The sequence below is a fragment of the Bos grunniens genome, chromosome 7 (genome assembly GCF_055505025.1).
Source record: "Bos grunniens cultivar Pamir isolate PY7600 chromosome 7, Bosgru_T2T1.0, whole genome shotgun sequence".
Taxonomy (NCBI): domain Eukaryota; kingdom Metazoa; phylum Chordata; class Mammalia; order Artiodactyla; family Bovidae; genus Bos; species Bos grunniens.
The window spans coordinates 80,501,400-80,516,689 of record NC_141171.1 but is presented as its reverse complement, the minus strand read 5'-3'; the positions used below and the strand labels follow the sequence as shown (position 1 = coordinate 80,516,689).

The 15,290-nt window shown below is 49.2% G+C and overlaps 1 protein-coding gene across 3 annotated transcripts in view; it reads right to left on the bottom strand.

Annotated features, from left to right (window-relative positions):
* The window catches only part of WWC1 (WW and C2 domain containing 1), a 157,498-nt gene that overhangs the window by 17,189 nt on the left and 125,019 nt on the right, over positions 1-15,290 (bottom strand). For 2 of the 3 annotated variants that reach the window (XM_086412786.1, XM_086412785.1), the window contains 6 exons: positions 15,101-15,209; positions 14,672-14,752; positions 13,933-14,019; positions 12,920-13,112; positions 6,840-6,992; positions 6,005-6,096 (listed from right to left, as the gene is read on the bottom strand). In XM_086412786.1, the coding sequence (XP_086268912.1) occupies positions 6,005-6,096; positions 6,840-6,992; positions 12,920-13,112; positions 13,933-14,019; positions 14,672-14,752; positions 15,101-15,209 (715 nt within the window). The remainder of the gene's footprint in view (positions 1-6,004; positions 6,097-6,839; positions 6,993-12,919; positions 13,113-13,932; positions 14,020-14,671; positions 14,753-15,100; positions 15,210-15,290) is intronic. The other variant, XM_086412787.1, reaches the window with a different exon arrangement.

Here is a 15,290-nt window from a genome sequence, read left to right as displayed (position 1 = left end):
TATGTTTAATACTATGATCCATTTCAGATTAATTTTTGTCCATGGCACCCAACATTTATTTTTTTCTGTATGGATATCCAATGGGGTTGCAGCACCATTTGTTGAAGAGACTTTATTTTTGGTGATACTCTTCATAATTATCCTTTCCCCTCAGACTTTGAGCCTAGAAAGAGTTGGTGTGACAAATGGATGGCATTTGTTAATTAGTAATTTATCTCCATTCCCATCTTTACTTTTCAAAGACATACATAACCGCCAGGCTTCTGATCAGCATGAGGCAGTATTACCATACAGAGCTGAAGGAATTTCAGCCAAAAGCAGAGAGTTTGACATCTCATTAGCTGGCTCAGTGAGACTGTGGATAAACACAAAATCTCCCTTTGGATTTTCCCAAGAGGGAAAACAGATCTTGGCTCTCCACCCTCAGCCCTGTGCTGAAAACCTCCCTTGCACTTAGATGGGGACTCTCGCTATGGAAGGGCCTCTTTTTTCTCTCCTCTGCCTCTTGATCCACTCATGAAAGAGGCACTAAACATGGATACCAGAGGCTACCCTGGTGGCTCAGAGGGTAACGCAGGAGACGTGGGTTCCATCCCTGGGTCGGGAAGACTTTCTGGAGAAGGGAATGGCAATGCACTCCAGGATTATTGCCTGGAGAATCCCATGGACAGAGGAGCCTGGCAGGCTACAGTCCGTAGGGTCTCAGAGAGTCAGACACTGAGCAGCTAACACTTTCACTTTTCAAACATGGCCTCAATGACCTCCGGGTGCCACGCTGAGGCCCTTCAACCATACCGAAAGCCCCTCGTCTCAGAGACTGAGTAGGCCTCGCTCAGTGTCACAGGCCACTTAGCGGTGCAGCCAGGTCTCCGCTCCATGAAGCGCTCAACTGCTAGGGAAGTCTCTTCTTTGTGACTAAGAAGCTGATCGACATATTTTCCGGGAAAGGAAAAAAAAAACAAAAAACCCTCAATTGTAAAGAGAAAAATAATTAGACACATCTTTTCACCCTTTGGAAAAGTGGCCAAAAATCAATAAAAATTTAAAAATATGTATTTGATATTTGTAATATGTATTTGATATCAAGTGAGGGTTTGGGGAAAAGGTGTATCCCTGTGGGGAGTGTTAATTAGAGCAGCCAATGAATACTGTGAAGTCAAATTAGCAGTACCTGCTAGAAAAAAAACATGTACATGTTCTTGATTAAATACTGTTAGATTATATTGTATCAGAGAGGACGTAGCTTTAGGGGCACTCTCAGTCAGTGCTGCTGGTAGCATTTACAATCCTGTTTGAGAATGATGCTGCAAGACCCCGTAAAATATAAACCACACATGCCCTGGGACCCAGCAAGGCCACTTCTCAACCTTTGTCCTAGACAAATACATGTAGCTCCCAAGGAGGTAAATACAAGGGTTTTCACTCTAGCATTGTTTGTGATTATATTCTCCTGCATGCGTGTGTGTCCGACTCTCTGCGACATTATGGACTGTAGCCTGCCAGTTCCTCTGTCCATAGGATTTACCAGGCAAGATTATTGGAGTGGGTTGCCATTTCCTCCTCCTCCAGGGGATCTTCCGGACCCAGGCATCGAACCCTCGTCTCCTGCAGCTCCTGCACTGCAGGCGGATTCTTTACCGGTGAGCCACCGGGAAAGCCCCTATATTCTCCTACATTTTCTAATCCTCTGAGAGTTTTGCTTTGTTTCTGAATCTTAAAAAAAGATCAAGTCTTCTGATGATACGCATTAAAGAAACCCGAACCAGTGAAAGGAGGGAACAACAGAGGCATCCTCCACTGGGCCTTGGGTGCGGAGGGAGGAGAGGAGATGAGAACAGAGGACCAGTCTGCGGAGCCCTCCACTCTAGAGCTGAGCGGGCAAAGCAGAGCTAGTTAACATTCCAGGACCAAAAGAAGCCTCCAGCGTGGGGGGAGGCGGCTGCAGATGGAGCCACCCACTACCGCAGCAGCTCGGGGGACTCCCAGCCCTCTTTGTAAGTCAGTGTCTGGGGAAGTTTGAATGGCCAAGGGTGGGGAGAGAGGGGGCCACAAAGGGTGAGGGAACAGAAGGTGGTTGCTAGGAGACAGTGTGAAAAGCCTCAACACAAGCTTGGAATCTGGTGGAAAACCACTGATCTTGTGCCAGGGTTTTGGAAGACAGGTCCTGGGCCGATTTCCGGCATTGGGACCTTGCAGAGTGTCAGAGGGAGGGGAAGAGAGGGAGAAAGGAAGGGGGAGAGGGAGAGAGGGAGAAGAGGAAGGGAGAAGAGAAAGGCAGGAGAGGGATGGGGGAAGGAGGAGGGAAGGAGGAAGGGGAGGAAGGAGAGAGGCAGTGGGGAGACAGGAGGAAGCACGGAGGGAGGGGAGGGAAGGAGAGTGGCGAGTGACAGGGGGTGGGACAGAGAAGAGAAACTGAGACAGTTGAGAGAGAACCCTAAAGCAAACGAACATATAAGAATTCAGGAACCTGGCCCTATTCTTCATCACAGGGAGGAAGAGTCAAGGAGAACAGGAAGAAAGGAGTCAGCCTAGGGGCCAAATCCAGCCCACTGCCTGTTTCTGGACAGTCCAAGGTTCAGGCTGTGAATGGTTTTTATATTTTTAAATGGCTGGGGAAAAAAAATTAAAAAGAGGGTGATATTTCACAACACATGCAAATGATGTGAAATTTAGATTCCGTGTCCGTACATGAAGGTGCAAGGACAGAGGCGTGGTCGGCTGGTGTGTGTACTGTCTGTGACTGCTGTCACACCACGATGGCAGAGTTGAGTGGAAGCAACAGAACCTGCCTGGCCCACGAAGCAGACATTCACTATCTGGCCCTTTCCAGAAAACACCTGCTGACCCCTGGAGTAAAAGGTATTAAGGAGAGACTTCTTGTCAGACCAAACGTAGAATTTAGGGCTGTAACAGAAGAGTCACTGCGTGCTGTCCGTGGGTCAGGGTCTGTTTTAAGGGCTAACCATGCATAATTTTCAGAGTCTACAAAATACACCATGACTCTATGTCACAGATGGAGAAACCGGGTTTGGAGCCTGGTTCTCAGCCCAGGCTTCACCTTAGAATTACCTTGGATGCTTTTTTTCCACACCCCCCCCCCCAGATTAATTTATTTTTGCCTGCCCTGGGTCTTTGTTGCTGTGCACGGGCTTTCTCTAGTTGTGGCAAGCAAGGGCTACTCTTCGTTTTGGTGCATGGGCTTCCCAATGTGGTGGCCTCTCTTGTTGAGGAGCACAGGTTCTGGGTGTGCAAGTTTAAGTAGTTGCAACTCGTGGGCTCAGAGAGCAGGTTTGGTACTTGTGGCGCGCAGGCCAGTTGCTCTGGGGCATGTGGAATCTTCCCAGACTAGGATCGAACCCATGTCCCCTGCATTGGCAGGTGGAATCTTAACCACTGGGACCTCCAGAGAAGTCCTCCCAGGATGCTTTAAATGTACTGATGCTTAGGCCTCACCCAGACCTAGGATCCCACAAGGAGCTGGCTGAGTGAGATTTTGTGAATTCACATCTGTCTGGACTCAGAGCACATGTACTTAAGCACAACAACACACACTTCCTCCCAATGGCAAGGTTCCGAGGCTGTGCTCATTTCCGAGATGTCTCCCTTTCCAGCTGGTACTTAAGCCGTGTTCCTCCTCCATTTCCTGATAAGAATCTCTATTGTCTCTTGCGTGTCCACTACAGGCTTTGCACTTTTACTTCATCAGTGGCTGGTCCTTCAGTCTCTTCTGATGATTCTTCACAGTCAGTGTGATGTCCCCATGTTTGAGCCAAGGATCAGACAGGGTCAGAATGACTTTTGGCTCTCTTGAGTACCAGTGGCTGCTCTTGAGGGGGCGGGCAGTGACCGGAGGAAATGTGGTGTGGGCTTCCGGAGAGCTGGTGATGCTCCTCAGTTTGGACGCATGGGTAGTTTGGCTTCTGAAAATTCACTGAGCTGGACACACACACCAGCTTTTCTGAATGTGCATGATGTTGCAATAAACAGTTAAAAAATGCATTGCCTAAGGTTATACCAAAAAAGATAAAGCTAGGGTTTGAACCCTAGTCTACATCACTGTTTCCTAAAGTGTGTGATGAGACCTTTTGTGGGAAGACAAGGGACTAAAGTTTCTGATCACACAGTGGAAAAGCTGTGTCCTGTCCACTTCTTCTTCAGACTTGTTTACATCAAGAAGGAAGTCTCTCTTTGGCAGCAGCATGTCTTTAACACTGCTGACACATGGACTTTTTTTTTTTACTGGAGTATAGTTGCTTTACAATATTGCGTTGGTTTCCACTGTACAGCAAAGTGAATCAGCTCTTGTTGTTCAGTCACCCTGTCGAGTCTGACTCTTTGCCACCCCGTAGGCTGCAGTGCGCCAGGTCTCCTTCCTACCGAGGTCACCAAAGAGCGCTGAGTAGAGTCCCCTGAGCTATGCAGTAGGCTCCCGTTAGGTATCCACTCTGTACACAGTAGTGTATATACGTCAGTCCCAATCTCCCAGTTCATCCCCCCATCCCTCCCCTCCTTGGTTTCCTTGCATTTGTTCTCTACGCCTGTGTCTATACACATGAACTTATTCGCAAAGCAGAAATAGAGACACAGAAGTAGAGAATATATGACCTTACTTTTAACAGTAGGAGAGACCTTAGTCTTAGAACCTTGGCAAGCAATACATCTAGGTAAATTTTAATATTCTTGTTGTATTTTTATTACATTTAATCTTCCACAATTCTCTTATAAGGCAGGCTTGGCTCATGACCTACTCAATATCCACTCCTACATTCTTCCTTAGTAACAGAATCCTGAATTTTATATCAACTGAGAGACCTCATTTCCCATCTTCCTTTAGCTATTGGGTAGACCAAGTAGCTAAGCTCAGCCCATGAAAAGCAAGTGGAAATTGCTGGGTGGGACGTTCAGGAATGCTCGTTGGTTAAAAGGCACTCATGGAGACTCTGTTGTCTTTCCTCTCCTGATGCCTGCCTGATGGCTGGTGACTGCAGCCATTCTGCGCTTAGCAGCCTTGATGATGGAGGTCACACAGTAAGGACAGCAAAGCAGAATAAGAAAAAGAGCCTGGGTTACCAGTAACATCCTGGGGCTGATAGATGAGCCTTGGATTGCCTTTTTCCAAGTCTTCTTTTTTAAGTAACAAAGAAGTAAAATTCTATCTTGTTTAAGCCTGTTATTTCTGCTTCCTATTCCTATCTGCTGCTGCTGCTACTAAGCTGCTTCAGTCGTGTCCGACTCTGTGCGACCCCATAGACAGCAGCCCAGGCTCCAACATCCCTGGGATTCTCCAGGCAAGAACACTGGAGTGGGTTGCCATTTTCTTCTCCAATTGCAATTCCTTACTGAGGAATTTTCAATTTATGGCAAATTATACTTATTTCCACTTCCCTTCTGGCTCAGTTGGTAAGGTCTCTGCTTGCAATGCAAGAGACCCCAGTTCGATTCCTGGGTCAGGAAGATTTGCTGGAGAAGGGATAGGCTACCCACTCCAGTATTCTTGGGCTTCCTTGTGGCTCAGCTTGTAAAGAATCTGCCTGCAATGTGGGAGACCTGGGTTCAATCCCTGGGTTGGAAAGATCCCCTGGAGAAGGGAATGGGCTACCTACTCCGGTATTCTGGCCTGGAGAATTCCATGAACTGTATAGTCCATGGGGTCGCAAAGAGTCGGACACGACTGAGTGACTATCACTTTCATGCTTATTTCCACTTCTAGTAATATAAAGCTTCTTAGGAATGTTTCTGAACCAAAATAAATGTAAGTGCATCACAATAATCACTAACATGTGAACCAGTAGGAATATCTACTAGAACATAAAGTCACAAACTGGGAAGGGACTTGGGAAACACTCTACCAGACTATATACTGCCTTGTTGCCTATAGAGAACCATTGAGAGAGGATCTCCGTTTTCACAGGGGAACACTTCTTTTGGTTGCTGTGTTGTCTGGGGATCTCATCCCTGGGCTCAGGTCCAAGCCAGGTCAGTTCCCAGGGGCACCCTCACTTACCAGGTGTCTTCCAGGGTCTGTGTGCTGCTCCTTTCCTCCTGCCTCTTCTCCAGCTCCACGGCTGTCTGTTCCAACAGAGCAGACACAGCATCCTGCAGAGACAAAGGCCGATGAGCCCTCTGTGCAAGGCAGGCAGAGCCCCACCTGACAGGAATCAGACCCTATCACCCTCCCAGTGAACAGAGGGTAAAACTGAAGGCCAGAGTGGGCAAGCATCTCGCCGTAAGGTTACATCAACTGGAAATATGGTCCCTAGTTCTTCTAAGTGGCGATTCTACTGAAAATAATCTCTGTATACATGGACAAAATTTGGAAGATGAGTTTAGTGTTTGCATGAGACAGAATTACAGGTCTACAGCTGCAAGATCATCAAGTAGTCAGGGAGACTGTCCCACTGAATGGTGTCCACGCTGAGGAAGACTGTGTGACTTGAGGAAATTAATTAACATCTCTGACACTCAGTTTCTTCTCTAATAATTACTCCACCTCTGATGTCCATGCTTCTCTGCTGGCCCAGAGGGTACAAAAATCTGCCTGCAATGCAGGAGACCCTGGTTCAGGCCCTGAGTTGGGAAGATTCCCCTGGAGAAGCGAATGGCAACCCACTTCAGTATTCTTCCTGGAGAATCCCATGGACAGAGGAGCCTGGCAGGCTACAGTCCATGGGGTCGCACAGAGTCTGACAGTGAGTGACTGAGTGACACACACACACACACACACACACACCCCCCCCTCTGATGTCCAGCCATCTCCAACTCTGGGAGAGGCTTTTCCTTCCAGCTGACCAGGTGCTGCCTTTTATAGGAGAAAGGTGCAAAGCTGTGGTCCAGCTCACCACGCTTTCAGGCCCTGGGATGGGGGCCATGGCTCCCACTGGTTTGGGCTCCCGGCTCTGTTTCTTCAAGTATTTGTAGCTCAGGAGGTTGTACCACCGAGTCGACCTCTCGCCGGACCGGCAGACCTCAGCCAGGCTGATCTGGGCGCCTCCCTGTAGAGGATGGGAAAAAAGCATAAGCAGAGAGTGACACGGTATTCTGGGGAAAGTAGATAAAACACCACTCCAGGTGAGATAGAAGCATCCTGGGAGGAAGAAATGGCTGGGTATTGTTTTCTAATAACTCACTCATTCACTGACTTATTTGTTTACTGAGTTGTATAGGTTAAGATCTATTTAGATATTAATTTTAAGGATGGGTTCTCTGATGGCTCAGATGGTAAAAAATCTGCCTGCAATGGGGGGAGACCCAGGTTCGAACTCTGGGTTGGGAAGATACCCTGGAGAAGGGAATGAGCACCCATTCCAGTATTCTGCCTGGAGAATCCCCATAGACAGAGGAGCCTGGTGGGCTACAGTCCATAGGGTGGCAAAAGAGTCAGACACGACTGAGTGACTAACACTGTACTTTCATGGGCTGTTTAGATATTAACTCTTTATCAGATATACAATTTGAAAATATGTTCTTCCATTCAGTAGGTTGCCTTTTCATTTTATTGATGAAAATGAAAGTTCTGCTGTGCAGAAGCTTTTTAGTTTGAGGTAGTTTCACATGTTGTTTTTTTCTCTTGGTGTTAGAGTTCAGAAAGATAATCGCCAAGACTGATGTTAAGGAAAACAACTCAAAGCTCTAGCAACAGTAGATTGGGGGAATAGACTGTAACCTATATCTACACGGTTATTACATAGCTATGTACAAAAAATAAGGAAGATTTCTAGGTACTGATGTACAGAGTTGTCCAACAAGATACAGTCTACTGCAGCCACAAAACTACAAGACTCTTGCTCCTTGGAATAAAAGCTATAGACAAACCTAGACAGCATATTACAAAACAGAGATACTACTTTGCCGACAAAGGTCCGTATGGTCAAAGCTATGGTTTTTCCAGTAGTCATGTATGGATGTGAGAGTTGGACCATAAAGAAGGCTGAGTGCTGAAGAAGTGATGCCTTTGAACTGTGGTGTTGGAGAAGACTCTTGAGAATCCCTTGGTCTGCAAGGAGATCAAACCAGTCAATTGTAAAGGAAATCAATCCTGAATATTCATTGGAAAGACTGATGCTCAAGCTCCAATACTTTGGTCACATAACGTGATGAGCCGAATCATTACTAAAGACCCTGAAGCTGGGAAAGGTTGAAGGCAAGAGGCGAAGGGGATGGCAGAGGACAGGATGGTTGGATGGCATCACCGACTCAATGGATATGGGTTTGAGCAAGCTCCAGGAGGTGGTGAGGGACAGAGAGGCCTGGCGTACTGCAGCCTGTGGGGTCGCACAGAGTCAGATACGACTGAGTGACTGAACAACAACAGCAACAACTATTTGGGGCTGCCTCATGGGTATGAATAGTCTGCCTCAGTAAACTGGATGCACTTTGACAGCATCTACGCATTCATTCATTTATTTGACACACACACATTTGCCCAGTTGCCTCTATGTGTCAGACACTGTTCTGGGTGTTGGGAACACAGCGGGATTTAAGGCAGAGAAAAATCCCTGCCCTCCTGAGCTTATATTCCAGTCTGGGGGAATCAGATAATCAGTAAGTAACTTCCATATTGTGTCTCATAGAGCCTACTGCTGCTGCTGCTAAGTCGCTTCAGTCGTGTCTGACTCTGTGCGACCCCATAGACGGCAGCCCACCAGGCTCCCCTGTCCCTGGGATTCTCCAGGCAAGAACACTGGAGTGGCTTGCCATATCCTTCTCCAATGCATGAAAGTGGAAAGTGAAAGTGAAGTCGCTCAGTCATGTTCGACTCTTAGTGACCCCACGGACTGCAGCCTACCAGGCTCCTCCATCCATGGGATTTTCCAGGCAACAGTACTGGAGTGGGGTGCCATAGAGCCTAAGATGCCATCAATTATAGAGTGTACTATTATTTCATGTATCACTAAGAAAGAAAAATAGTTACCAATTAGAATATGACCTGCCAGCTAGTACACACTGCATCTTGATTTCAGAGATGATAAAAATGCGAAAATAACTTGCGCCCTAATACCTATGACACGGAGAAATATTAGGTGATATAAAGTGCTGCAGAGAAGATGATACAGGCAAAGTGCAGAGGTGGGGATAAGAGGGTGGAGGGGGCAACGTGACTTTACGTAGGGTGGAAGGAAGTCCTCATGGAGAAGGTGACATCTGGGTCAAGAACAGAATGAAGTGAGAGAGTGACTTTTGCCCATCAACATCCAGGAGGAAAGAATTACATTCGAAAAGGATGGCAGTGAGAAAGGCCGGAGAAGGGGGTGTGCTGGTGTATTCAAGGGGCACAAGGGGGCTGGAGGAAGAGTCTCAGGGATCAAATCTGAGAGATGGCAAGGAGCAGACCTCAGAGGACCTGGGGAGAGCAGGCAAAGGCCCAGGTGTTGACTCTGGGTGGAGACAGAAGCCTTCCTAAGGATTTAAGGAGAGGACGGGATGGACTCATCTGCGATTTAATAGGATCACCCTGGCGACTGTTGGAGATGAAGGGCGGCAAGAACAGAAGCAGGGAGACCTGGTAGGGGATTCTGCAACTATCAGGTGAGAGATGGTGGTGGTCAGGAGCATGGGAGAAGTGGCTGGAATTTGGAGATCTTCTGAAGGCAGAGCTAGGAGTTCCCAAAGGACTGAATGTGGGGTACGAGAGGAAGAAAGGGGTCCAAGACAACCCTGTGGTCTCTGGCTTGGGCAATGGATGAATGAATGGGGTTGCATTCATCTGAGACAGTGAAGACATGGAAGGAAAGCTGAGGGGTGTGCTGTGGACACATGATTGGTGATGCTGACTGGATATGCAAGAAAAGATGGAAGAGACAGTGGACATACAGCACTGAGATGAGTGGGGAGGCCCAGGATGGCATTATTACATGGAATGGTATTGAAAAGCCAGGGGATAGGACAAGATCAACGAAGCAGTGCATGCAAGTAGAAAAGGGGAGGAGAGCAAGGCCTGAGCCCTGGGGCCCTTGGAAGGGGAGAGGTCAGGGAAATGAGCAAGAATCCACAGAGCAGACAGACAGGGAAGCCAGTGATGGAAGAAGGCGGCCAAGAGAGTGAGCGGTCCAGGAAGCCAAGTCAGGGCAAAAGATGTCGAAGAAGATGGAGTGAGCAACTGAGCCAAACACTGCAGACAGGCCAAGAGACACGAGGATGGAGAGAGCTGGCCATTGGATTCAGCAATGAGGAGGTCCCCAGTGACCTTGATGAACACATTTTTGGTGGAACGATGAAGGCCAGAGCCCACATAATCTGAGATGCAGAGAAAACACACACCTCGTTCATATGTTGCTACAGAGAAAACAAAAGAAGTAATGTAGTAGCTGGAGGAAGAAATGGGGTAAAAAAATTTTTTTTTTTTTTTTACAGCATGGGATTAATAACAGCATATATATGGAGAGTATATCAATCTAGTGGAGGAGGGAAAACTGGAGACAGAGCAGAAGGGTGAAGATGACCTTGAGCGAAGATGGCCGTGGATGGGAGTGCGGAGGGCCCACCCTGAGCTCTGGGTGGAACCACAGAGCCTGCAAGAAGAGCTAACTGTGGCGGGGCAGCTATGGGGGCTCTCTTCTGGTTCCTTCTACTGTTCCAGGATTGGGTATAAAGCAAGGGTCTCAGCAGAGGGAGAATAGGGTGAGGAGAAAGGAGAGGATGAGAATTTGGTGCTGTGTGTGTTTTTCTCCAATTGCACGGGCAGACAGGAGGGGAGAGTTCACTTTGACAGGGCTGGTGTTTTGCCAAGTGTGGATGGCAAAGTGAAAAAGGAGCAAGGGAAGGTTATAATGGTTAGCTCTGGGGTATGAGTGGGCCTGGGCAGTGGGCTGCCTTTACAGAAGCTGCACAGTTGAAGGGTGAGCAACCAGCACCTTGCTGGAAAGCCTGTGACCCCGTGATACCACCATAAAGTGACTGTGGAACTGCTGCCCATGATATTGGGGAGGGCAAGACACATATTCCATCCAAACCCATAATCTAGTAGGGTAGTGTGATGGCTCCCAGGTAGCACAGTGGTAAAGAATCCATCTGCCAATGCAGGAGACACCGGTTTAATACCTGGGTTGGGAAGATCCCCTAGAGAAGGAAATGGCCACCTACTCCAGTATTCTTGCCTGGGAAATTCCACGAACAGAGGAGCCTACAGTCCATGGGGTTGAAGAGTTGGACTTGACTGAACAACTGATCACACACACAGTGTGATGGTGACATAAGGAAGTTGGAATCTGTGTTCAAATCCAGACTTCTCTACCTACTTACTGGATGACCTGAGCTGGTTAACCAGCCTTTCTGGGCCTTGATCCCTTACCTGCCAAATGGACCTAATGCTAATATTGCTTCCCCGTTGTAAGGATTAAATGAGATACTGCACTCAAGTTCTTAGCCCAGAACTAGACACACAGATGCTGCTCAGGATGAGTACTACTCTTCTTGCCCGGCTGGTTACGTGGCACCGGGGTGCCACCAACTCAGCAGTGCGGGGAGGCAGCGTGTGGGAGCCGACAGCCCTTCCTTCACGCATCTCCCTTCCATGCCTCCACCAGCCACCAAAACACGACAGCCTGACACTCCACGTCCCCACGGGACATGGGAGACAGAGGCTTCCGGCTGGCCATAGATGGAGACAAGCCACGGTGGGATGAGCACTTTGGCTGCTGCCATGGCAACCAGCAATGGCCAGACTTCAATTAGGAAGGAGGAATAAAAGGGCTCCAATTAGGAGGATAAAACAGGGTTGAGTCTCTTCTCATTTAGGAATGCTCAGGGCTGAGGAAACGCTTCACTGGAGGGGCCTGGATTTGGTTTTTTGTTTTTTTTTTATTTTGTATTTAATTTCTATTCTATCCTTTAGAATAGAAATTAATATTATAGAAATAAAGACGTATATTTTTGGGCATGCCATGCATCTCTGTTCCCCAGTCAGGGATTGAACCTGGGTCACGGCAGTGAAAGCCCAGAATCCTAGCCACCAGGCGACTGGGGAATTTCTTGGAGGCTGGATTTGGAAAAGCTTTCTGCTCCATCCTTCAGCAGCACCCACCCTGCTTGCCAAATTCTTGAGTCACTATCTCATGTATTGGGCTCCTCCAGGGAGCACCGTGCTGACCCAGAGAAAACTCCAGGGTGTGACATGGGTGGATCAGCCTACGTTCTAACTCTACTCTAACCCTGAGAAAGTTCTTTGTGCCTCAGTTTCCCCACTGGTATAATAGTATGGTACCTAGTTTATAAGATTTGTTGGGAAGATCAACAGAAATGATACCAGTATGGAGTTCAGTTCAGAGCCCACGATATAAACTGCATCCAATTAACACAAGCTGTTGCATTACTGCCAGTAATAACAACAACAATATAAATGGCAATGAAGCTGTTATGAACCCCAGCTGAGCAGGAAGGTGATGGGAACTGATTTCCAATGAGAGCCAGTGTGTGCAGACACTTCATTCCTTTACATCCTTGCTACGGGGACCAGCAGCAGCGGCACTGCCTGCGAGCCTGAGAGAAATACGGAATCTTGCTGCCCAGACTTGAGGCATCAGAATCTGCATTTAACCTGCATTTTAACCAGGTAACTGTGTGCACGCAAAAGTTCGAGGGGCACTGGTTTAGCGCTTCATTCAGTCCCCAGAGAACCACCTATGAAGTAGTCATGGTGAGCTGGTTTTACAGATAAGGAAACTGAGACAATTAAAGCATCTTAGGCCACACGATGCGGAAGGCTGGTGGCTCAGCTTCAGGCACAAGGAAGGGATAAGGCCCTGCAACTCCACAGCAGATAAAGGAGCTCCCTGCTCTCTCTCCCCTGCTCCCAATAAGTCTACCTAGAACCCACGAAGAGCTGGGCTGATACCACAAGCTGTGTTTGCCCCAAGCCTTCTCCCTGAAGTGCAAAGGTGGATCAAGAAGGACAGAAGGCTGGACAGACAGACAGAGCTCTCACCAGGCACTCCTCCAGGTGGCACCTGTCGGTGGTACAGACGTCGACTCTTAAGGTCTTCTGGTGGAGGGCTGGGTAGGACATGGACACCCAGAACACCTCATTGAACACCAGGGTGTCCGCAGCATCCAGGGGCCGGGTCCGGAAGAGGCAGGTGGTGCTCTCGGAGCACGGAAGGAGAGCCGCTCGGATGTTCCTAGAGGGGCAGGCACACATGACAGCCAGGGTCAGGTGGGCCCGGGTCGGGGGGCTCAGGCCTTAGGCTACACAGCTGCTGCACATCCCCCAGGAAGCCACAGAGGACAAGAGTTTGTCATTTCCCCAGTCGCTATGTGTCCCATCTCGTCTGCCTTCTGTTTGGCCTGCTTTCGGGCCTGCCTTCCTCCTTCCCACATGTCACGCCCCAGGCGCTGGTTGGGTGCAGACCACAGAGACAGAAGCTTATACTGATGCCCTCAAGGCCTACGGTCTAGCAAAGGAGGGGCACGGAGGCAGATGAGCTCAACGAAACATAAACCCGTCTACACCAGGCAGAGCCGAGAGGCAAACGGTGCAGGTCTCTGCTGTATTATTAGCCGTAGGGTTAACACCCATCGCAACCTGCCCACTGAATCATGATGGGAACTGGCTCTTGAGAAAGGCAGGCCTGGCTCTTTCTGCACGAAACACTAGCGCTTAGAGCAGACAAAAGGGGCCGTGACTTCCTCCTTCACCAGGCTTCAAGTTCACAAGGACAGGGGTTTGCTCGCCACCCCATTCTTAGTGCCGGCACCTGGTCGGGGCTCAGGACGCATATGGAAAGCTGTCTTGGGCTCTCCTCTTTATACTGAGCGCGTCTGGCGCCCTGCCTGCATCCACGCTCACGGCCCTGACACTGCGCGTCATGGTCATGTGCAGTAACCACCCACAGCGGTCTAGGGGGGCCCGTGGTCGGAGCAGGGCAGAAAGGAGAGTGTCCCCTAGGATGGGCATAGAGGGCGAGAGGATGATACACGGTCCGTCAGCTACACACTCACACTTTCTGGTCTTGTTGCAGCAACAAAGCAGAAAGGTTGCTCAGCTGAATGATGAATATTGCAAACTGTTTATTCTTCTCATCATACCTGAAATGAAAAGGGGGCATACAGAGCACCTGTTGGTAACACATTTATCTCTCTCTCCTTTAATTATCACGGATGGAGATGCTGACTGCTCTGGGACCGTGGTGAGCTGGAGATCACAGACCCAGTGTTTGCAGCCATGCAGGGACACAGGTCCAGAGCTGTCGGTCTGATTTTTTAAAGTGAAGCCAGAGGTTGTGTAAAATTTCCTGAGAGCTAAATGTAGGCAATGAATTCCTATTTAAAAATAATCAAGACCATTCCCCATCAAGAGATGAGCAACAACAGGAAATCTAGGCTGTAGCCCCCCAGGGGCTGACTTCAGTCCAGATGAGATTATAAGACAAAAGCTGTAGTAATGATGATGACCAAACACACCAAGAGGCAGGCGGTCTTGGTCCCTGCCTGGCTTGGCCACTGCCCAGCTCAGTGACACTGAGCAAGGTACAAAGTCTTCAAACCTTGTTTTTTTCTCTTTTGTGAAATGGGGAGCTGGGAGGCATAGAAAGAGACCCCCACCCTTAGTTAGGAGCCCACAGCTGTCAGCGGGGCCTGCTGGTTCTGGAGGAGGGTAAATGCTGGACATGAGGCAGAAGGGGGAGGAGGGGACCCAGTGCAGACCATGCCCCTCTGCCCCGCCCTCCCTGCCACTTACTTCAGGGCGACCTGAACCCGGGTGGCACCCACTGCTTCTGATTCATCACTGTCGAAAGCAGCGGCTTCCGAGACACCCAGCCTGGAAGGCAACACGGGGAAGACAGAGACAGAGGGTCAGGCTGGTCTGCAGTGACCTGGGGCCAAAGTCATTTTCCAGAGACAGGGTTCTCTCTGGGAGGGAGCAGCAGGTTCTTGAGGAGGAAGGTTTGGGTCTGCTGAGCCTCCCTGGGGACCCTGCCTGCCCACACGACTCTAGATCCCTCTCTCAAGGGGGCTGCTCTTTCCCCAATACTTGCTCCCGGGCCACACGCCCCTTGATGGCACTCAGGGAAATCAGCAGTCTCCCAGACGTGAAGTATCTCTAGCCCCCCACCCTCCTGTGGGTTCCTCCCACACGCCACAGGGGGCCCGGGACTCAGGGACCCACCTCTGCACGGAAGCCTCATACACACCACTGTCCCCGGCCACGGATTCATCTGACACGGCGGCAGACACACAGGCCACTTTCAGGCCGCACCCCTGAGCCATATTCACAGCTGGAGGAAGAGAGGGGGGGAAAGGCGGGCTTCAGAAATCAGGACACTGTCATCCCAACATGTACTGTGGATCCCCTGTTG